Below are 22958 nucleotides of genomic sequence, written 5' to 3'. Positions count from 1 at the left end.
CCTAAAATGCTACCAGAATGCTCTGGAAAGGATTGGTCAGGTAGTCTACTGCTGTCGTATTTAATCTTTTCTGTTTCAGGCCGGGACAGACCAGAGAGCTGTTTTTATTTTTATTTTTTTTTAAGAAATACTATTATGTGTTTATTAAATTTCGGTTTATATAGCACTTTAGCATTTATGTATTTTTCATATATAATTATTTAACAGTAACCCCAGCATATTTATGAAAAACATAATATAATACGAGAGAACAGATGCTCACAGTTAAGTGATTGATCCAAAATAATCCATCTTCTTCATGGATAATCTTGAGAAGACATCATATCTAAAATTCTCCCAGGAGTTGAACTTCTTTAATTAATTCCACCCAAAACTTTACTTCCAAGAAAGAAGAGAATAGTTATTTCATTGTCATTCCATTGTGAAAAAAGAAGTCCAACAAATGTTCTCTCAAGACTCTCTCTTTCAAGACTGTGTTAAGACCCTTTGGAAACAGACACTACAAGAAAATAATTTCTTCAGTGAAATATAATAACAGTTCCCTCTATTATTAATGTTTAAACACTTGGGTTTAAACATTAGAAGCAGGTATACTTCATCCAATATATGTTCTTTGCCAAACACAGATCTCTTCTATGCTCATTTTGATTACCTTGATTAGGTGGTATTTATTCAAAAGGCAAGAAGTACCAACATGCATAGAATAATGTATAAGGCTGGATTGTGGAAACACAGATTAATTATGTAGCTGAGAATCCTTAGCCAGAAAGAGTGGTAGCACCAAAAAAATCACTCATAAAATAAAAGAGGCTAGAGCAACTGGCATAGGGATGTACATGTTTCCTTCTAATGTGTTAAAATAAGATCTAGTTTAGGAAACCATTTTATACAAAGTCTCTGAATGATCAGGAGCCTTGTTTTGCAGTTTTAGAATAGCAAAATCAGAAAAGACCTGTTCAAGTAGAAAGAATGTTATTCTGTAGCCAGTATGTCCTTGAGTTCCTCCCATGCTGGAGAGGGAGGCTGAGTGGTTAGCTCATGAGGATGTGGAGTGTGAGAAGTTCATGGAACTCTATCAGAGGCTAGAAGAACTGGACACTGATAAGGCTGAGATGAAGGCCTCAAGGCTCTTACACAGACTGGCTTTCACCCCTGCCATAAAGTGCAAGAAGCTAAAAGACTTCAGTGGTGGCTGGCAGATAAGAGATGCTCTTGCCAAAGCCTTCTTTATTCAGCCCTTCATGCTGTTTCAGGTCGAGCTGACCAACCACCTGGGCCTGGATGCTTGTGTGTGGCTGCAAGAAGAACTTAAGACTTTCAAGAGCATTCTGGTCCTTGTGTCCCATTCCCAGGACTTTCTGAATGGAATCTGTACCAACATCATCCACATGCACAAGAAGAAACTGAAGTTCTACATGGGTAATTATGATCAGTATGTGAAGGCACGGCTGGAGCTGGAAGAGAACCAGATAAAGAGGTTTCACTGGGAGCAAGACCAGATAGCACATATGAAAAACTACATTGCCAGGTTTGGCCAGGGCAGTGCAAATCTGGCCTGGCAGGCTCAAAGAAAAGAGAAAACACTACAGAAAATGATGGCATCAGGACTGACAGGATTGTGAGTGACAAGACACTGTCATTATATTTCCCACTGTGTAGTAAGATCCCACCACCTGTCATTATGGCACAGAACATGAGCTTCAAGTATACAAAAGATGGGCCTTGCATCTACAATAATCTAGAATTTGGCATTGACCTTGAGGCAGAAGTTGCTATGGTTAGAGCCAACAATGCAGGGAAGTCCACTCTCCTGAAGCTGCTAACTGGAGAGCTTCTGCAGAGATGGAATGATCTGACAACATTCTCATGTTAAGATAAGATGTTACCATCAGCACTTACAGGAGCAACTGGACCTGGACCTTTCACCATTGGAGTACATGATGAATTGCTACCCAGAGATCAAGGAGGAGGAGATGAGGAAGATCATTTGGAGATATGGCCTCACTGGGAAACAACAGTTGACCCCAATCCATAATCTGTCTGATGGGCAGAAGTGCCAAGTGTGGCTGACCTGTCTGGCCTGGCAGAACCCTCATATGCTCTTTCTGGGCAAGGCTACCAATCACTTGGACATTGAGACCATTGTTCTCGCTCACCAACCTCAACAAGCTTCTGGCTTTACTATTAAGAGTGTATCAGTGGATTTGGAGAAAAGCATGGGAGGAGAAGAGGGAGGGAGGGCGGGATGGGAGGGAATGAGGGAGGGAGGTTACAGCTGGGATACAAATAGGATACAAAGTGAATAAACTATAATTAATATAAAAAATTAAAAATTAATAAATAAAAGAGTATACTTTTCTGAACTTCAGATTGTTCCCTATGTTCTTTTTTCTTTTTTTTTTCTGGTAATATATTTTTTTAAATTTTTCATCAATTACACTTTATTCATTCTGCATCCCCCCATAAGCCCCTCCCTCCTCCCCTCCCAATCCCACCCTCCCTCCTCCCTCTGCTTACATGCCACTCCCCAAGTCCACTAATAGGGGAGGTTCTCCTCTCCTTTCTGATCTTAGTCTGTCAGTTCACATCAAAAGTGGCTGCATTGTCCTCTACTATGGCCTGGTAAGGCTGCTCCCCCCCAGAGGGAGGTGATCAAAGAGCAGGCCAATCAGATTATGTCAGAGGCAGTCCCTCTTCACATTACTATGTAACCCAATTGGACTCTGAACTGCCCTGGGCTACATCTGTGCAGGGGTTCTGGGTTATCTCCATGAATAGTCCTTGGTTGGAGTATGAGTCTCTGGGAAGTTCCCTGTGTTCAAATTTTCTTGTTCTGTTGCTCTCCTTGTGGAGACCCTGTCCTCTCCAGCTCTTACTATTTCCCAGTTCTTACCTAAAATTCCGTTCACCTGCCCAACAGTTGCCCATCCGGCTCAGCATCTGCTTTGATAGTCTGAAGGGCAGAGGCTTTCAGAGGCCCTCTGTGGTAGGTTCCTAGGTTGTTTCCTGTTTTCTTCTTCTTCTGATGTCCATCCTCTTTGCCTTTCAGGATGGGGATTGGACATTTTAGTTAGGGTCCTCTCTCTTGCTTAGTTTCTTTAGATGCACAGGTTTTAGTGGGTTTGTCCTATGTTGTATGTCTATATGAGTGAGTATATACCATGTGTGTCTTTTTGCTTCTGGGACAACTCATTCAGGATGATCCTTTCCAGATCCCACCCATTTACCTGCAAATTTCATGATTTCCTTATTTTTCATTGCTGAGTAATATTCCATTGTGTAGATGTACCACAATTTCTGCATCCATTCTTCAGTTGAGGGGCATCTGGGTTGTTTCCAGCTTCTGGCTATTACAAATAAAGCTGCTACAAACATGGTTGAGCAAATGTCCTTTTTGTGTACTTGAGCCTCTTTTGGATATATGCCCAGTAGTGGTATGGCTGGATCTTGAGGAAGCGCTATTCCTAGTTGTCTGAGAAAGCACCAGATTGATTTCCAGAGTGGTTGTACAAGTTCACACCAGCAGTGGAGAAGGGTTCCTCTTTCTCCACAATCTCTCCAGCATGTGTTGTCACTTGAGTTTTTGATCTTGGCCATTCTCATGGGTGTAAGGTGAAATCTCAGGGTTGTTTTGATTTGCATTTCCCTAATGGCTAGTGAGGTTGAGCATTTCTTTAAGTGCTTCTCTGCCATTCGGTGTTCCTCTACAGAGAATTCTCTGTTTAGCTCTGTTCCCCATTTTTTAAGTGGATTACTTGGTTTGCTGCTTTTCAGCTTCTTTAGTTCTTTATATATACTGGATATGAGTCCTCTGTCAGATAAAGGGTTGGTGAAGATTCTTTCCCAGTCTGTAGGTGGTCGCTTTGTTTTGATGACGGTGTCCTTTGCTTTACAGAAGCTTTTCAGTTTCATGAGGTCCCATTTATTGGTTGTTGCTCTTAGAGCCTGTGCTGTTGGTGTTCTGTTCAGGAAGTTTTCTCCTGTACCAATGAGTTCTAGGGTATTTCCCACTTTTTTTTCAAGCCGATTTAATGTGTCTGGTTTTATGTTGAGGTCTTTGATCCACTTGGACTTCAGTTTTGTGCAGGGTGACAAGTATGGATCTATTTTCATTTTTCTACATGTAGACATCCAGTTAGACCAGCACCATTTGTTGAAGATGCTATCTTTTTTCCATTGTATGGTTTTGGCATCTTTGTCAAAAATCAGGTGTCCATAAGTGTGTGGGTTTATTTCTGGGTCCTCTGTTCGGTTCCATTGATCCACCATTCTGTTTCTATGCCAGTAACATGCAGTTTTTAAAACTGTTGCTCTATAGTACAACTTAAGATCAGGGATGGAGATACCTCCGGAAGATCTTTTATTGTAGAGGATTGTTTTAGCAATTCTGGGTTTCTTGTTATTCCATATGAAGTTGAGAATTTTTCTTTCCAGGTCTGTAAAGAATTGTGTTGGTAATTTGATGGGCATTGCATTGAATCTGTAGATTGCTTTTGGTAAGATGGCCATTTTTACTATGTTAATCCTACCAAGCCATGAGCATGGGAGATCTTTCCATCTTCTCATATCTTCTTCTAATTCTTTATTCAGAGATTTGAATTTTTTTTCATACAAGTCTTTGACTTCCTTGGTTAGGGTTACTCCGAGGTACCTTATGTCATTTGTGGCTATTGTGAAGGGTGTTGTTTCCTTAATTTCTTTCTCAGCCCTTTTGTCTTTTGTATACAGGAGGGCTACTGATTTTTTTGAGTTAATTTTGTATCCTGCCACTTTGCTGAAGGTGTTTATCAGCTGTAGGAGTTCCCTGGTAGAGTTTTTGGGGTCACTCACGTATACTATCATATCATCTGCAAATAGTGATAATTTGACTTCTTCCTTTCCAATTTGTATCCCCTTGATCTCCTTCGACTGTCTTATTGCTCTAGCAAGGACTTCCAGCACTATGTTGAAGAGATATGGAGAGAGTGGGCAGCCTTGTCTTGTTCCTGATTTCAGTGGGATTGCTTTAAGTTTCTCTCGGTTCAGTTTGATGTTGGTTATAGGCTTGCTGTATATCGCCTTTACTATGTTTAGATATGTGCCTTGTATCCCTAATCTCTCCAATACTTTGAACATGAATGGATGTTGGATTTTGTCGAAGGCTTTTTCAGCATCTAGGGAGATTATCACGTGGTTTTTTTCTTTCAGTTTGTTAATATCGTGGATCACATTGATGGATTTCCGTATATTGAACCACCCCTGCTTACCTGGGATGAAGCCTACTTGGTCATAGTGGATAATATCTTTGATGTGTTCTTGGATTCGGTTTGCAAGTATTTTATTAAGTATTTTTGCATCAATGTTCATAAGGGAGATTGGCTGGAAATTCTCTTTCTTTGTTGAGTCTTTGTGAGGTTTAGGTACCAAGGTGACTGTGGCTTCATAGAATGAATTTGGTAATATTCCTTCTGTTTCTATTTTGTGGAATAGTTTGAAGAGAATTGGTGTTAGCTCTTCTTTGAAGGTCTGGTAGAATTCTGCGCTGAAGCCATTGTCACAGTAAATTCTACCAGAGTGGACGCAGGACTAGCCACAGGATTATCATCATGGATTGCTGCAGCCATGAATCATCTGAAGGAATGGGCAGGCATGGGAGCGTTAGCAGGCCTTCTGGTGTTGGTCTCCTTAGTTTGCCTGTGGTATATATGCAAGAGTAGAGTCTCACAACAGTGTGATGCAGCCATGATCATTCAGGCCTTTACAGCCATTGAAGCAGGACATTCGCCCCAAGCATGGTTGGATACCATAAAAAGCTAAAATGTTACGCTCAGGATGCGAGGCTAAGCACTGCACTCAGGGTCAGCCGCTTTGGACCCAGAGAAGAGCATGTCTGATTGCATGCGGGTTGATACCCCGGGTCCCGCCTCTGAGAAAAAGGTATCGGACGGGTCTGATGCTCTTTGGGTGGATGACACCTAAATGAACATTAGTACAAAGTCCCAATTTATTTCTAATATCAGAGATTACACCTCTACTCTTGCCTGATGTGTCTAAAACAAAAAGGGGGAACTGTAGAGAGCTGCGGAATGCTGTGCCTTAAAGAAGGAGCTGGTTTCCACCTTCCACCTTCCCGATGGTGAGTGCTCTCTGTCACGAACAATTCCACATTTGGCTAAGGCTGAGGATCTGGCTTGCTTCCATGTATGTGGACCTATCTGCATTGCCCACGTGGCATGCTGAGGTTGGCTACCCAGAGGCTATTTAAGCTGTGGGCTGGCTTTCCCCAGGGTCAGATGATTGTTCAAGGTTCCTGAATAAACTGCATTGAAAAAAAAAATGAAATGGGGGACATAACAACAGACACTGAGGAAATCCAAACAATCATTATGTCTTACTTCAAAAGTCTATATGCCACAAAATTTGAAAATCTAAATGGAATGGACTCTTTCTTGATCGTTTCCACATGCCAATGCTGAATCAAGAGCAGGGAAATAAGTAAAATAGTCCTATATACCCTAAGGAAAGAGAAGCTGTCATCAAAAGTCTCCCATCCAATAAAAGACGGTTTCAGCACAGAATTCTACCAGACCTTCAAGGAGGAGCTAAGACCAATACTCTTCAAACTATTCCACAAAATAGAAACAGAAGGATCATTGTCAAACTCATTCTATGAAGGCACAATCACTTTGGTACCTAAACCTCACAAAGACCCAACAAAGAAAGAGGATATCAGGACAGTCTTTCTTATGAACATTGATGCTAAAATACTCAATAAAATACTTGCAAAAGAAATCCAAGAACACATCAAAGATATCATCCACTATGAACAAGTGGCTTCAGCCCAGATTGCAGCTGTGGTTCCTTATATGGAAATCCATCAATGGAATCCAACATATAAACAAACTGAAAGAAAAGGACCACATAATAATCTCTTTAGATACTAAAAAAGCATTTGAAAAATCCAACATTCATTTATGTTTAATGTCCTTGAGAGACCAGGGATACAAGACACTTACCTAAACATAGTAAAGGCAATATACAGCAAGCCTACAGCCAACATTAAACTAAATGGAGAGAAACTTAAATCAATCCCACTGAAAGACAAGGCTGCCCACTCTCTCCACATTGCTAGAGCAATTAAAAGAGATCAAGGGGATTCAGTTTGGAAAGGAAGAATTCAAAGTATCAATATTTGCAGATGATATGATAGTGTTCATGATTGACCCCAAAAATTCAGCTGATAAACACCTCCAGCCAAGTGGCTGAATGCAAAATTAACTAAAAAAAATCAGTAGCCCTCCTGTATACAAAAGACAAAGGGGCTGAGAAAGAAATTAGAAAAACAACACCCTTCACAATAGTTACCAAGGACATAAAATAGCTTGGTGTAACTCTAACCAAGCAAGTCAAAGACTTTTATGAATAAAATTTTCGGGTCTGAAGAAAGAAATTGAAGAAAATATCAGAAGATGGAAAGATGTCCCATACTCATGGCTTGGCAGGATTAACATAGTAAAAATGGCCATCTTACCAAAAGCAATCTACAGATTCAATGCAATTCCCATCGAATATCCAACATAATTCTTTACAGACCTGGAAAGAAAAAAATCTCAACTTCATATGGAATAACAAGAAACCCAGAATCTCTAAAACAATCCTCAACAATAAAAGGTCTTCTGGAGGTAACGCCATCCCTGATCTTAAGCTGTACTATGGAGCAATAGTAACAAAAACTGCATGGTACTGGCATAAAAACAAATGGTGGATCAATGGAACCAAATATAAGACCCAGAAATAAACCCACACACTTATGGACACCTGATTTTTGACAAAGATGCCAAAACCATACAATGGAAAAAAGATAGCATCTTCAACAAATGGTGCTGGTGTAACTGGATATTGCTCTGTCTATTGTTGGTTGAGCTTTTACACTGGCCTCTAACCATTGGGCTATTTTAGGTGTTTGGAGTTAGTTTCTGGTGGTTCCTGGAATCCTGTGGTGGAGAGAATCCCCTTGGCAGGAAGATGGTTTTTCCTGAAGGAAGCCTTCTCAGCTTTTTGGGTATAGTCACTGGATGGCCGGTGTTTTTCAGGAGTTGCCACTGCTCACCTCAGAGATAGAGACCTGAGTGGTAAATGTGGTCTTTGTTACTCGAGATGGCTTTCCTCTCACCCAGGGAAGTCCTGAAGAAAGCTTCCCTGCTTCTTCTGGGTTCCTTGCTGTAAATTTAGTGAGCTGCTGCTGTAACCTGTGTGTCCCATGGTTTGGTCAGTTTTGTTAGGGATAACTGGTTGCATCTTGGAGTAGTATCTGTGGGTTTGTTATTGGGGATTTGGGGCTCTTATAAGTCTGAGGTTGGGGCTCTGTGCCCCAGTACCCAAGAGGTAATCTGTGACAGTTGGGTACCGCTTTCCTGGTAACAGCAGGCTATCTGGTGCACAGCAGGTCCCTGGGTTTGGCCGGTCTGCGGGACCTTTTCCAGGGATATACTGGGTGGCCTAATTCCGTCCCCTTTGCTTCATTCCCTGTGAGGATTTCTCCCGACAGTGTGTAAAGGATGGAGATACCTCCAGAAGTTCTTTTGTTATATAGAATTTTTTTAAGCTATTCGGGGTCTTTTGTTTTCCCATATGAAGTTTAGAATTGTCCTTTCATGGTCTGTATTAGTATTTCGATGGGTAGGTATTGAATCCATAGTTTGCCTTTGGTAAGATGGCCATATTTACTATGTTAATCTTACTTATTTATGGGCATGGGGCATCTTTCTATCATCTGATATGATCTTTCCATCATCTTTCTTCTGAGACTTGAGGTTCTTGTCATACAGCTCTTTTACTTGCTGCTAAGAGTTACACCAAGCTACTTGATATTATTTGTGGCTATTGTGAAGGGTGTAGTTTCCTTAACTTCTTTCTCAGCCCATTTGCTGTCTGTGTACAGGAGGGCTACTGATTTTTTAAAAATTAATTTTGTAACCAGGCACTTTGCAGAAGCAGTTTCTCAGCTGTAGGAGTTCTTTCATGGGTTTTTTGAGGGGAAAGGAATTCCTATTTTTAATTTTCTTTATTTATAGCAATTTGTTCACTTTGTATCCAAGCTCCAATGTCCTTTTCCAGTGCCACGTCCCTCCCTCTTCTTCTCCAATGCCACTTCCCCAGTCCACTGATAGGGGAGGACTTCCTCACCTTCCATCTGACCCTAGCCTATCAGGTCTCATCAGGATCGGCTGCATTCCCAATTGCTCCGTTTACAGACATGGAAAGAAAAATTCTCAACTTCATATGGAATAACAACAAACACAGAATTGCTATGTCTGATTGCATGCGGGTTGATGCCCCAGGTCCCGCCTCTGAGAAAAAGGTATCGGACGGGTCTGATGCTCTTTGGGTGGATGACACCTAAATGAACATCAGTACAAAGTCCCAATTTATTTCTAATATCAGAGATCAGACCTCTACTCTTGCCTGATGCGTCTAAAACAAAAAGGGGGAACTGTAGAGAGCTGCGTAATGCCGCGCCTGAAAGATGGAGCTGGTTTCCACCTTCCACCTTCCCGATGGTGAGTGCTCTCTGTCACGAACAACTCCACATTTGGCTAAGGCTGAGGATCTGGCTTGCTTCCATGTATGTGGACCTATCTGCATTGCCCACGTGGCATGCTGAGGTTGGCTACCCAGAGGCTATTTAAAGTGGGCTGGCTTTACCCAGGGTCAGATGATTGTTCAAGGTTCCTGAATAAACTGCATTGAAAAAAAAAAAAAAAGATCTTCTGGAGGTATCTCCGTTCCTGATCTTAAGCTGTACTATAGAGCTATGGCCTATGTGGTCAAATAAGTCTGCTTCCCACCTTCTGGGGGATCAAAGAGCCAGCCACTGAGTTCATGTCAGAGACAGCCCCTGTTTCCCTTACTAGGACACCCACTTGGACACTCAGCTGCCATGGGCTACATCTGTACAGGGGTTCTAAGTTATCTCCATGAATGGTCTTTGGATGGAGTATCAGTCTCAGAAAGACCCCTGCGCCTTGATTTCTTGGTTCTTCTTGGTTCTCTCCTAGTGGAGCTCCTGTCTCCTCCAGGTATTTCTATCTCCCCCTTCTTTCATAAGATTGCCTGTACTCTGCCCAAAATTTGGCTATGAGTCTCATAATCTGCTTTGATACCATGCAAGGTAGAGCATTTCAGAGACCCTCTGTGATAGATGACTGTCTTGTTTCCTGATTTCTCCCTCTTGTGATATCCATCTCATTTGCCTTTCTAAGTCAGGATTGAGCACCTTACCCAGAGTCTCCTTCTGTCTTAGCTTCTTTAGGTGGACAGAGTTTAGTATGTTTATCATATATTATTTGTCTAATATCCACTTATAAGTTAATATATACCGTGTGTGTTTTTCTGCTTCTGGGATACCACACTCAGGATAATCTTTTGTAATTCCCACCATTTGCCTGAAAATTTCATGATTTACTTGTTTTTAAGTGCTGAGTAGTATTCCATTTTGTAAATGTACCACACTTTCTGTATCCATTTCTCCTTCAAGGGAAATCTGGTTTGTGTCCAGCTTCTGGCTATTACAAATAAAGCTGCTTCAAACATGGTTGAGCAAATGTTCTTGTTGTATACTTGAGCATCTTTTGGATATATGCCTAGGAGTGGTAGTATTATTCCTAACTGTCTGAGAAAGCACCAAATTGATTTCCAAAGTGGTTGTACAAATTTACATTACCACTAGCAGTGGAGGAGAGTTCCCTTTTCTCCACATCCTCTCCAGCATGTGTTGTCATTTGGAAAAATTTTTCAAGTTTCTAAAGAAAGAAATAGAAGAAGATATCAGAAGATGGAAATATTCCTCATGCTCAAAGCTTGGCAGGATTAACATAGTTAAAATTGCCCTCTTAGCAAAAGCAATCTGCAGATTCAATGCACTTTCCATTAAATTGCCTACTGTGATGATAGAGTTGCTCTCTGGCTTTTGACTGAGCACAAAACCTGCATTTCATATTGTTATTTATATGTAAGGTTCATATCTGTGATGATTCTGTGCAAGACACAATGTTTGGGTTACCATTCTTCCCCTGCTTTTATGAGCTTTCCTAGTAAGAAACATCTCTGAGGCTGCGATAGAAGCCATACACCTATCCAGCCCTCTCCTGAGCCCTATCCAGGCTGTTCTGGCCTCCTTGGGAGGCTTATGTGCAGCTTTTCTTTTCTCTAGGTACCAATGCCCAAGTCCAGTGCCCGACAATCTCTCTAGATCCAGCAAAAGCTCTTCAGAATCTCCAGGCAGCCATTGTACTCCTCATCTATGAGGTAGAGCTGTACACCCTAGAGGTTTAAACACAGAGCTCTGAGAGGGAAAAGCAAAGTCTGGATGGGGACAGTGCCTTCAAATAAACCAGGACCAGGATGACATTTTTCCAGGAAGTGTGACAAAGCTTGGCATCAAATCCATGGTCCAGCAGCAGTGTGTTGGTCGTGGGTGTGGGAGGAACATGAGAGACTTGATTTCCATTTTCTTCTGAACAAAAAGAGTAAGTGCTAAGATCCATCAGAACATGCAACTCAAGAAGAAAGAGGACTGACTGTCTCTTAGTGTCCATTGTCTTGAGATCTTATGACATGTGTTCATTTGGGTAACAGACCCTGTGTAAAGTTAATAACTCTTTCAATCCACTCAACTGTGTTTATCTTGTTGTAGACTCTGAGTGAGAATAGGTTCCAGACATTTAGTTTTAAAACCAGAACACTCACTGTGATCCTTGACCACTAATTTTCTTTTTCTTCCTCCCTTAAACCTGCCTTTTTTGCATTCCTCCTACCTTCACCCTCCTTTCATCCTCACCCTCTCTTCCTTCTCTATTTTTGTCTGTAAACATATCTAAAATAATGTTTCTATACTGATTTGGAGTGTGAAACAGTAGGTTTTGTAATATTTTCCCTTCTCTCCTCAGTTTGGCAGTATAGCTTGATTTTTAAAAATCTATTGCTTTTACTTTTCCATTTTATTACTTTTTCTCACATTTTATTGGTTCTTTAAGAATTTCATACAATTTGTTTTAATCATATTCAATACCTCTCCAACTTCTCTTAGATCTATTCACAGCTCCCACTCTACCCCCAACTTTGTGCTCTTTGTTTTCCTTTTCAGCCCAGCAAGTATAATTTGTGGTGACTACACTCTTGAATGTATAGCCTTTCAGTAGAGCAGGATTTACCTATCAGGCACCATACTCTTACAAAACCACCTGATTCCCACTTTCCTAGCAGCTACCAGTAATCAATATCTCCTTAATCAGAGGTGGAAAGTCATGCCACCTTCCTAACCAGGCTAGGAATTTATCTGTCTTGAGTTCTCACAGGTGTTGTCTATGCTATCACAACCGCTGTGTGTTTAATTATGCAACTGTCCAGCCATGCCCAGAAAAGTTGTATTCATTTGCTGCTTCTGGCCCTCAAAGTCTTTCTACACCCACTTTTACAATGTTCCCTAAACTTTAGCAAGAAGGGGTGTGAACTAGATACCCCACTTAGGGCTGAGCATTAAGCACTCTCTTATTCTCTATACCTTTACCAGTTGTGTGTCTGTGTGTTAACCTCTTTTTAGTGACAAAAAGAATGATGAGAGTTGAGAGATGTGCTAACCCATGAACAGTGTGAGAAGTCTTTAAGAATCTATTTAATACTATGCCTTTTTAGAAAAGTAAGAGTAGGATCTCCCCTAAAGCCTCTTATTTATGTGGCCTCAGGATCTTGTTCCTGATAATGGTGCCAGGTATCATTTTGAAGTTGTGGAGTGGATCTTAGATCTAATCAAAAAGTGATTGTTAGTCCCATGACGCTGATGCCTCCATTACCCCAGTAGGCATGTGTTGTCAGGCCTGTCATTGCTGTAGTTCACAGGCTTCGCTGCTCAGCAAGTCTTCTCTCGTGTTGCAGGGGAAGTCTTTGTGTTGAACTCATCTGTCCAACCATTCCTTTGTTGGGGTATGACACAGTTTACAGTGACTGTGAAGAAGGCTGCAAGAAACACCAGACTGAAGGCCTGTGTGGACATATGTTATCATGTGATTCATGTAAAACCAGGAGTGTTGTTGCTGGTTGAGATGGTGAGTGTGTGATAGAGTAAGATCTGCCACACTTTTCTCAGAAGGTTCTGGGTTTGTCCTTCCCTCTGACACTCAGTGACTGATACAATTCTGTTGACTGACAAGCATCTCACTGTGGCTCTAATGTTATTCACCTTGTTCTACAGATTCTTTTCATGTGCCTATTTGCTGCTTCTATATCTTATTATTTTTGGGGTTTGTCTATGTCTTCTCTCTTTTGAGACATAGTAGTTGGATACTGGATTAGATTTTACTGTGTATCTAAGACTAACCTTGAATTTGTGAACCTTGTACTTCAGCCCCTTAAATGCTAGGACCATAGATATATATCCATCTCTCTCTCTCTCTCTCTCTTCTCAAAATTTCTACATGTATCAGTTGTATCATTTCTTTCATTTCCTCCTGTATGCCTGACATCTTAATAGCTACAAACATCCCTTTATGTCAGAATATGTAAATTTTCATTTTGTTAACAGTTGGCGCAAAGTGTAGAAAGTCTACATAGCTTAATAGTTTCCAGGTTGTCTATTTCCATCACTCTACTTTTTCTGTTTAATTTTTATTTTTTGTTTGTCTGTCAAGATGAGCTCTCACTCTGTTCCTGGGCTGTCCTGGAACTCACTATATAGACCAGGCTGGTCTTGAACTCAACGAGATGAGGCTGCCATTGCCTATGAAGTATTGGGATTAAAAGCATGCACCACTATACCCAGTTCATAACCCAGTTTTAAAGTTATTTCTTTAAAAATCCCAAATTAAAAATAATAAAATCAAAGTATAATTATGGTTGTCATTAGATCTGGAAAATGAAGTGCTATTCAATTTGTCCCATATTATTGAGCTGATCTTCTGAAATAGCGTATGGTGCCTATTTCTATCAAGTTCGTAAGATAGAACTGTACAGAACTTTATATTGTATTTGGTTTTGTAAGTAAACACATATGACAAGTGTATTGCTTCCATAGCATTGACTGCTGTCACAGCTGGATTCCTCTTATGTCTGATTTATCCTGAGTTTTAGAGGTTAATTCCTAAAGAAACCTGATCCAGAAACTCACATCACTGGTTATAAAGGGGAGTCTGAGAGCTTTTTCAATTAAAGGTTGTTGCTTTGAGACAGGTTATTGTATATCCCAGGTTAGCCTTACTTCACTGTAGCCAAGGATAGAGGCCTGAAAATCTCTCAAAGGCTGCGCACAGGCCGTGGTCCCTCCTGGATCTAGGAAGAACTTCTCTGCTTGCTCTGAGGAGCTGAGACTAAGACAAAGACCACGAAAAAATGCTCAGTGTTTGGAGAAAATTTGTTATGTTCTAAAACTTGAAAAATTGCATTTTGACACTGCAAGAGTCTTTTTATTTTTTATTTTTTATTTCATGAAGAATATACTTCATTCTGTAAAGCAAAGGACACCATCATCAAAACAAAACGACTGCCTACAGATTGGGAAAGAATCTTCACTAACCCTTTATCTGACAGAGGACTAATATCTAGTATATACAAAGAACTAAAGAAGCTGAAAAGCAGCAAACCAAGTAATCCACTTAAAAAATGGGGAACAGAGCTAAACAGAGAATTCTCGACAGAGGAATATCGAATGGTAGAGAAACACTTAAAGAAATGCTCATCCTCATTAGCCATCAGGAAAATGCAAATCAAAACGACCCTGAGATATCACCTTACACCCATCAGAATGGCCAAGATGAAAAACTCAAGTGACAATACATGCTGGAGAGGTTGTGGAGAAAGGGGAACCCTCCTCCACTGCTGGTGGGAATGTAAACTTGTACAACCACTCTGGAAATCTATCTGGCGCTTTCTAAGACAATTAGGAATAGTGCTTCCTCAAGACCCAGCTATACCACTGCTAGGTATATACCCAAAGTTTGCTCAAGTACAAAAAAGGGATACTTGCTCAACCATGTTTATAGCAGCTTTATTTGTAATAGCCAGAATCTGGAAACAACCCAGATGTCCATCAATGGAGGAATGGGTACAGAAATTGTGGTATTTTTACACAATGGAATACTACTCAGCAATCAAAAAGGAGGAAATCATGAAATTTGCAGGCAAATGGTGGGATCTAGAAAAGATCATTCTGAGTGAAATATCCCAGAAGGAGAAAGACAAACACGGTATATACTCACTTATATAGACCTATAAGATATGATAAACATAATGAAATCTATACACCTAAAAAAGATAATCAATTGAGCGGACATGGGGTAAGATGATCAATCCTCGTTTAGAAAGACAGATGGGATGTGCATTGAACGTATGACAGGAGTCTACTGAGCGCATCTGAAAGACTCTAACTAGCAGTGTTTTCAAAGCAAAGACTCATGACCAAACCTTTGGCAGAGTACAGGGAATCATAAGAAAGAAGGGGAGTTAGTCTGATGGGGAAAGGATAGGAGCTCCACAAGCACCAAATATATCTGGGCACAGGGTCTTTTCTGAGACTGACATTCAACCAAGGACCATGTATGGATATAACCTAGAACCTCCGCTTAGATGTAGCCTGTGGTAGCTCAGTAACCAATTGGTTTCCCAAAGTGAGGGGAACAAGGACTATTTCTAACAGGAACTCAATGACTGGCTCTTTGGTCTCCCCACCCCCGAAGGGAGGAGCAGTCCTGTTAGGCCACAGAGGAGGGCTTTGCAGCCAGTCCTGAAGATACCTGATAAAACAGGATCGGATGAATGGGGAGGAGGTCCCCCCCATCAGTGGACTTGGAAAGGGGCACAGTGGAGATGAGGGAGGGAGGGAGGGACTGGGAGGGAATGAGGGATGGGGACACGGCTGGGATACAGAGTTAATAAAATGTAACTGATAAGAAAAAAATAAAATAAAAAAAAGAATATACTTCACTGCAGGGTTAAGGTAACTGAACACATTTTTTATACTTTTATATATTTAATTATTTTATTTTTTACAATTTATTCACTTTTTATCCCAATTGTAGCCTCCTCCCTCGGCCCCTCCCTATCCCACCCTTCTTCTCTCCTTTCTTTTCATGTTCCTCCCCCAGTCCACTGATAGGGGAGGTCTCCCTCCCTTTCCATCTGAGTCTAGTCTATCAGGTTTCATCAGGACTGGCTGCAATGTATACCTCTGTGGCCTGGTAAGACTGCCCCCAACTCAGGGGAAGGTGATCAAAGATCCAGCCACTGAGTTCATGTCAATGAACTGCCCCTGTTCCCCTTATTAGGGAATCCACTTGGACACCAAGCTGCCATCTGCTACATCTATGCAGAGGTTCTAGGTTATCTCCATGAATGGTCTTTGGTTGGAGTATCAGTCTCAGAAAAGACCCCTGGGCCCTGGTTATTTGATTCTGTTGCTCTCCTTGTGGTGCTCCTGTCCCCTCCATATCTTTTATATCCCTGTTCGTTCATAAGATTCCCTGCACTCTGCCCCAAGTTTGGCTATGAGTCTTAGCATCTGCTTCAATACACTAGTTGGTAGGTTCTTTCAGAGACCATCTATGGTAGGCTTCTATCCTGTTCCCTTTTTTCTCCCTCTTCCAATGTCTAGCCCATTTGCCTTTGGGAATGGAGATTGAGCATCTTACTCAGGGTCCTCTTTATTGCTTAGCTTCTTTTGGTGTACAGATTTTAGTATGTTTTTCCTATATTGCATGTCTAATATCCAGTTATAAGTGTGTATATACCATGTATGTTTTGTACTTCTGGGATACCTCACTCAGGATGATCTTTTCAGGTTCCTACCATTTGTCTGCAAATTTCATGATATCCTTTTTTTTTTTTTTTGATTGCTGAGTAGTATTTCATTGTGTAAATGTACCATACTTTTTATCCATTCCTCTGTTGAGGGACATCTGGGTTGTTTCCAGATTCTATCTATCATGAACAAAGCTGCTATGAACATGAAAAATGAGGTACAGCCTAAACAGAATTCTCAGTAGAGGAATATCAAGTTGTAGAGAAACACTTAAAGAAATGCTTAACATCCTTAGCCATCAGGGAAATGCAAATTAAAACGACCCTGAGATTCCATCTTACAGTCATCAGAATGGCTAAGATAAAAAAAACTCAAGTGACAACACATGCTGGAGAGGTTGTGGAGAAAGGGGAACCCTCCTCCATTGCTGGTTTTCCACCATCAGTGTAAACTTGTACAGCTACTTTGGAAATCAATCTTGCCCTTTCTCAGACATTTAGGAATAGTGCTACCTCAAGATCAAGCTATATCCAAAATAGGCATATATCCAAAATATGCTCAAGTATTCAATAAAGACACTTGCTCAGTAAGCATATTTTTTATTATCATAAAGCACAGCACACACAAGCATTTCCCATCTTAAGCATAGGTTTGGCATTTTTACTATCTGCCTCCACCCAGCAAGACACCCATGGCCTTCCCTCCTTAGCTGAGGATGAGACTCTGCTTTTGTTTCTACTCCTGAAAGTTTCCAAGCTCTTTCTGCTCCAAGTAGTCCACACAGAATTCATTCTGCCTAGACTCTCATGGCTGTCAGCACAGTGGCTGCATGCGTATCTGTGTGGGACCATGTACAGAAGCCCCTTGTCTTTTAAAGCCAAGTAACAGTCCAGTGTAGAGAGGCTAAACTCTATTTATCCAACATCAGACTGCTTTGTATACATAGACTCTACTCTGTCTGTCTGTCTGTCTGTCTCTTTCTCTGTGTATTTGTGTGTTTTCTGGTTATATGGTGAATATAATAATAAATGCTTACATACCTAATTTGGCAAAACAGAGAGAGTTGAGGAAATTGAATGATTGAGGCCTATCACAAGCTGTCAGATATTTTTAAGTATTATGGGTAATCCAGGCATGAGAAGTGAGAGCCACTATCCACGTATCTCTTCAACACACACAGTAAAAAACAATAAGAGTATAAAACATGTAGGAACCTGCCATGTGGCTCTTTTTTCTATGTCTGGCTTCCAAATATATCATAATAAATAGGTTTAAGGGCAGCAGAAAGAATAACTGTCTTTTTTTCTTTAACTTGAAGCTCACATAAGCACAGTACATAGTTCTGATGCCAGTGCACCAGCTCATCTTAAAAGAACTTATCCATCCTTGAACAGTCATATGTCTACTGTCCTCCCATAACATTTTAAAATGTGAATTACATATTTTTCAGTGCTGAGGACCAAAAAAGGACTGGCTGTGATATATCTATGACCTGTAAGAATCACTGTAAAATAATATTAAGAATCATTACTTATATTTAAGAAGTAGGCGATGACGCTGTCCAAGGTGTACATCACCACAAAGAAGCTCATGAGGCACAGGATGGACTGTATGGCTCTGTGTTCTGGGGATGATTTAAGGGAATGGTTGGTGCTGTGGCTAAACTTTGACTGTTTCTTATGTCTGTATAGGAAAGTCACCATGTACGCACTGGAGATGGTCATGAGACCTACAAAGATGACATCTCTGAGAACTAATAGTGTATGAAATGTTTGCCAGACAGAGTAACGCATGGGTGCAAGACAGCAAGAGTGAGTGATGTATGTAAAACCAGGAGAGGTCAGATTAGGTGTAGTAGTTACGTATGTTATAAGGGGACTGCTAATGGATGAATAAAAGATACTCAGGAAAAGAAGGCAACCTAGCATGTGGTGTGAAGATTTATGTTTGAACACACAAGGGACACAGAATACTCATGAAAGCAGAAATGACCAAGAGAAACCTGAGGCTCCCTTCGTTATAGCCAGCCATAGGGCCGTCCCCTAAAAGATGTCAGAGGTAGCTGTCCCTGCCCTGTAGAGGTCAAAATAAGGTAGGACTACAGAAACCGTGTCATCCTGTAGTAACTGCAATCAGAGATGGAGAGTCCTGTAGCACCTGACATCCCCCAATGGGCCTCAACAACTGACAAGTCAGCAGGACAGTGACCTCAACCTGTGGTCTGGAGGGAAGTGGATAGTGGAATGGAGGAGGAAACTCCTCTGCAGATGCCCTGCAGGGTGGGCACTTATGGCCTCCTCCTCAACATGAAGTCAGACTGCCCATCTCCTGGGGTTGAGGGAATGTTTAAAACACAGGGTTCATGTCGGGACTGAGTGGTGTCTGTTCACCCTTCCATTCATAAAATAGTGTGATTTCCACCATTTCACAGTTCACCTTTACCATATCATCACTCTCTTCCCCTCTGTGAGTTAATGTGTAACAGACAGTGAAGATTGTAAGGGAAACTGTCTCTTCCTCCTGCAAGTAGAATTGAGATTAGCCAGAACTGAACAGTGTGCTGTTTGCTGCACAATTCTTTCTGGAAAACTAGAAAGACTCGGAAAGATGCAGATGCATCAGGGTAGAAAGCCACCACCAAGCAGATGTCAGTGCTGTGTCCAGAGAGGCCATGAAGTGCAGGAACTGCAGGAACACCATGGCAAATGCCTGGAGAACATCTGGGCTGCTTTGGAACACTGAAGCCAGTGTGGGTACCTCTCAGGGTCCAGACTTGCAGCTAAGATGATGTCCAATATTTTTACATGCACCCCATATTAGCAGGAGAGTAATTTTTATACGTATCTGTAAGCGTGGGAGACCCACCCCTGAGGCAGACTCCACTTGCCTTTCCAGCTCAGTGAGGAAACCCTGGCTAAGACCAACGCTCTGATGCACAGCTCTGACTCTCCATGATGTTAGGAGCAAGGAAGACAGTGCTCATACTTGTCTGTTCTGTTGGGTTCATGAAAAGATATAGACTGAGAAAACCTGAAACCAAGCCCAGAGCAGGACAGGATGAGGCTTGGCTGACACCCTGGATTCTCTGATTAGAAAACCAGAAATACTGATGGACACAGACGTTGTACTTCTCAAGTTCTTGGGTTTTGGATCCTGGCTCTTTAGACAGCAGGAGGGGAAACTACCATGTGTCCGCCGTATTTAAAATGTCTAGTATTTCAGCGCCTCCTCATGGATGTCGTCTCAGAGGACATATTTTACTGTGTAGTTCACAGACAATGAGCCAAGAACATTAGTGTGTAATTTCTGAAACTGAATTAGGATAAATGACATTAGGAGGAAATATTGGTAAGAATCTCAAAGTAACATGAGGTGTCCTCTAGTAGATGGTGTTGATAAAAGAAAGGATATTTCCTTTCAAACACAATAAAAATATTTTAATTCCTTAAATTACAGTAGGCACATCATGAATACATTTGTATCAATATGACAAAAGTAACAGTAAAGATTTTTAATGTAGGTGGGTCAAGATGGCAGTGCCAGGAGAACACTGCATCTGAGGAGCAGGACAACATTTTCCATACAGCAACCAAGAGGCTGAATTCTGGGCCCTAAAACACCAGCAATCGTGTTTTCCAGGTGATAGGAAACCCCCACGGTGTGAGAATCAATCGGGTCCACTCTCAGGTCACCCAGCCAGAACCCGGAAGAGATCCCGGGTCGTGCAGGCACTAGGTCCCCAGACCAGAGCCACATGCCTGCGTGTCCTGATCACCTTCCCAGGCTGAAGGGTGGGCACAAAAACACCAGAGAATGGGAGTCCCAGTCGGGAGAAAAACCCACAGGGAAAGAAGAAAACAAGATTGGCCTTGGGTCACCCAGTCTTTCCCTGGAAAAGGTCTCGCAGACCAGCCAGTATGAGCCGCCATCACTGAACTGGGCTCCAGCAGTGAGCACAGAGACTGCTGTGCACCCAGCTCTCCCTCACAGACAGAGATGTGTGCCCCAGAGCACCAGAGACTGGGAGTCCCTGTCGGGAGAAAACCTCACAGGGAAGAAAGCAAACGGGGACCCAATTAGGTCATCCAGTATATCCCTGGAAAAGGTCCCACAGACCAAATGGTACACACACCACCAGCCCAGAAACCTGCTGTGAGCCAACTATTTGTCACAGACAGAACTGTGCTCCCCAGGGCACCAGAGACTTGGAGTCCCTGTTGGGAGATATCCCCCACAGGGAAGGAAGAAAATGGGAACAGACTTAGGCCACCCAGTATATCCCTGGAAAAGGTCCTGCAGACAGGCCCAACCCAGGGACCTCCTGTGCACCAGCTAGCCTGCTGCTACCAGGAGAGTGGTACTCACCTGCCACAGATTACTGCTTGGGTACTGGGGCACATAGCCCTAACCTTAGACCTACAGAACGCTGGGATCCCCAAGATCAACCCCCAGATACTGCTCCAAGTGGCAACCAGTTATCCCTAACAAAACTGACCAAACCATGGGACACCCAGGTTACAGCAGCAGCTCACTAAATTTACAGCAAGAAACCCAGAAGCAGGGCAGCTGTCTCCAGGACTTCTCTAGGTGAGAGGAGAGCCCTCTCAACTAACAAGGACCACAGTTACTACTCAGGTCTGTAGGCCTGAGGTGAGCTGTGGCAACTCTGTAAAAATACCGGCCATACAGTGACCATACCCAAAAAGCTGAGGAGGCTTCCTTCAGAAAAAAATCATCTTCCTGCCAAGGGGATTCTCTCCACAACAGGATTCCAGGAACCACCAGAAACTAACACCCAACACCTAAGATAGCCCAATGTGTAGAGGCCAGCGTAAAAGCTCAACCAACAAAAGACCGAGCAATATGGCATCTCCAGAACCCAGTTTTCCAGAGGCAAGTAGTCCTGGACACCCCAGCATAATTGAAATTCAAGAAGATGACCTAACATCTATGTTCATGAAGAGGATAACAGAGGAAACAAATAAAATGTGTAAAGACCTAGAGGAAGATAAACTCAAACAGATTATGGCCATCCATAAAGAAATAGAAGAAGATAAAGGAAACAGATTATGGCTATCCATGAAGACATACAGGAAGTTGCAGCCAAACAGTTTGTGGCCTTTAGAAAGGGTATACTTAAATCACTGAAAAAAATAAAAGAAACACAGGAATGTTCAAACAAACAACTGAAGGAATTGAAGGAAAAACAGGAAAATACAGTCAGAGAGGTGAAGGAAATCAATAAAACTCAAGATCTGAAAAGAGTATTGGAAAAATTAAAGAAAACACAGATAGAGGAAGTTGTGGAGAGAAAGAACTTAGGGAAGAAAACAGGAACCACAGAGGTTAGCATAAGCAATAGACTACAAGAGATGGAAGAAAGAATCTCAGGTGTGGAAGATCCAATGTAAGAAATAGATGTATCTGTCAAAGAAAATGTTAAATCTAAAAAATTCCTGACACAGAAATTCCATCCAAGAAATTCAAGACAACGTAAAAAGACAAAACCTAAGAATAATAGGAATAGAGGAAAAAGAAGATTACCTGCTCCAAGGCTCAGAAAATATTTTCAACAAAATCATTGAAGAAAATTTACCCAACTTAAAGTAGAGGCCAATAAGAATACAAGAGGCCTACAGAACACCCAATAAGTTAGCAGAAAAGAAAAGAAAAACCTCCCGCCACATAATAATCAAAACAGTAAGTATACAGAAAAACAAAACAAAACAAAACAAAACAAAACCTAAAAGCTGCAAGGGAAAAAGGCCAAGTAACATATAATGACAAACCCATCAGAATCACACCTGACTTTTCAACAGAAACTATGAAAGCCAGAAGGGCATGGATGGATATCATGCAGGTCCTAAGAGAACATAGATGTCACCCCAGTGTACTATACCCAGCAAAACTCTCAGTCCTCATAGATGTAGAAAACAAGATATTCAATGACAAAAACAAATTTCAACAATACCTACACACAAATCCAGCATCACAGAAGACACTAGAAGGAAAAATACAACCCAAGAAAACTAGCTACTTTCAAGAAAACACAGGAAATAATTACCCTCACTACAGTAAAAACAAAAACAAAACAAAACAAAACAAAAAAAAAAAAACAACCAAGCACACAACCTTATGACTGCACCCAACATCAAAATCAAAGGATCTAACAGCCATTGGTCATTAATCTCTC

General features: G+C 41.5%; 1 protein-coding gene and 1 pseudogene across 1 annotated transcript in view; one reads left to right on the top strand and one right to left on the bottom strand.

Annotated features, from left to right (window-relative positions):
- Positions 1–1007: 1007 nt before the first annotated feature.
- On the top strand, positions 1008–11230 carry LOC110544893 (ATP-binding cassette sub-family F member 2-like; annotated as a pseudogene).
- The window catches only part of LOC132654156 (ATP-binding cassette sub-family F member 2-like), a 99922-nt gene continuing 88190 nt past the window's right edge, over positions 11227–22958 (bottom strand). The window contains 3 exon segments of the mRNA XM_060383406.1: positions 11227–11301; positions 11361–11494; positions 18297–18494. Coding sequence (XP_060239389.1) covers positions 11227–11301; positions 11361–11494; positions 18297–18494 — 407 coding nt within the window.

The sequence above is a fragment of the Meriones unguiculatus genome, chromosome 5 (genome assembly GCF_030254825.1).
Source record: "Meriones unguiculatus strain TT.TT164.6M chromosome 5, Bangor_MerUng_6.1, whole genome shotgun sequence".
NCBI classification, from domain to species: Eukaryota; Metazoa; Chordata; class Mammalia; order Rodentia; family Muridae; genus Meriones; species Meriones unguiculatus.
Note: the sequence above shows the minus strand (reverse complement) of the source record. Positions and strands in the feature narration are given on the sequence as shown.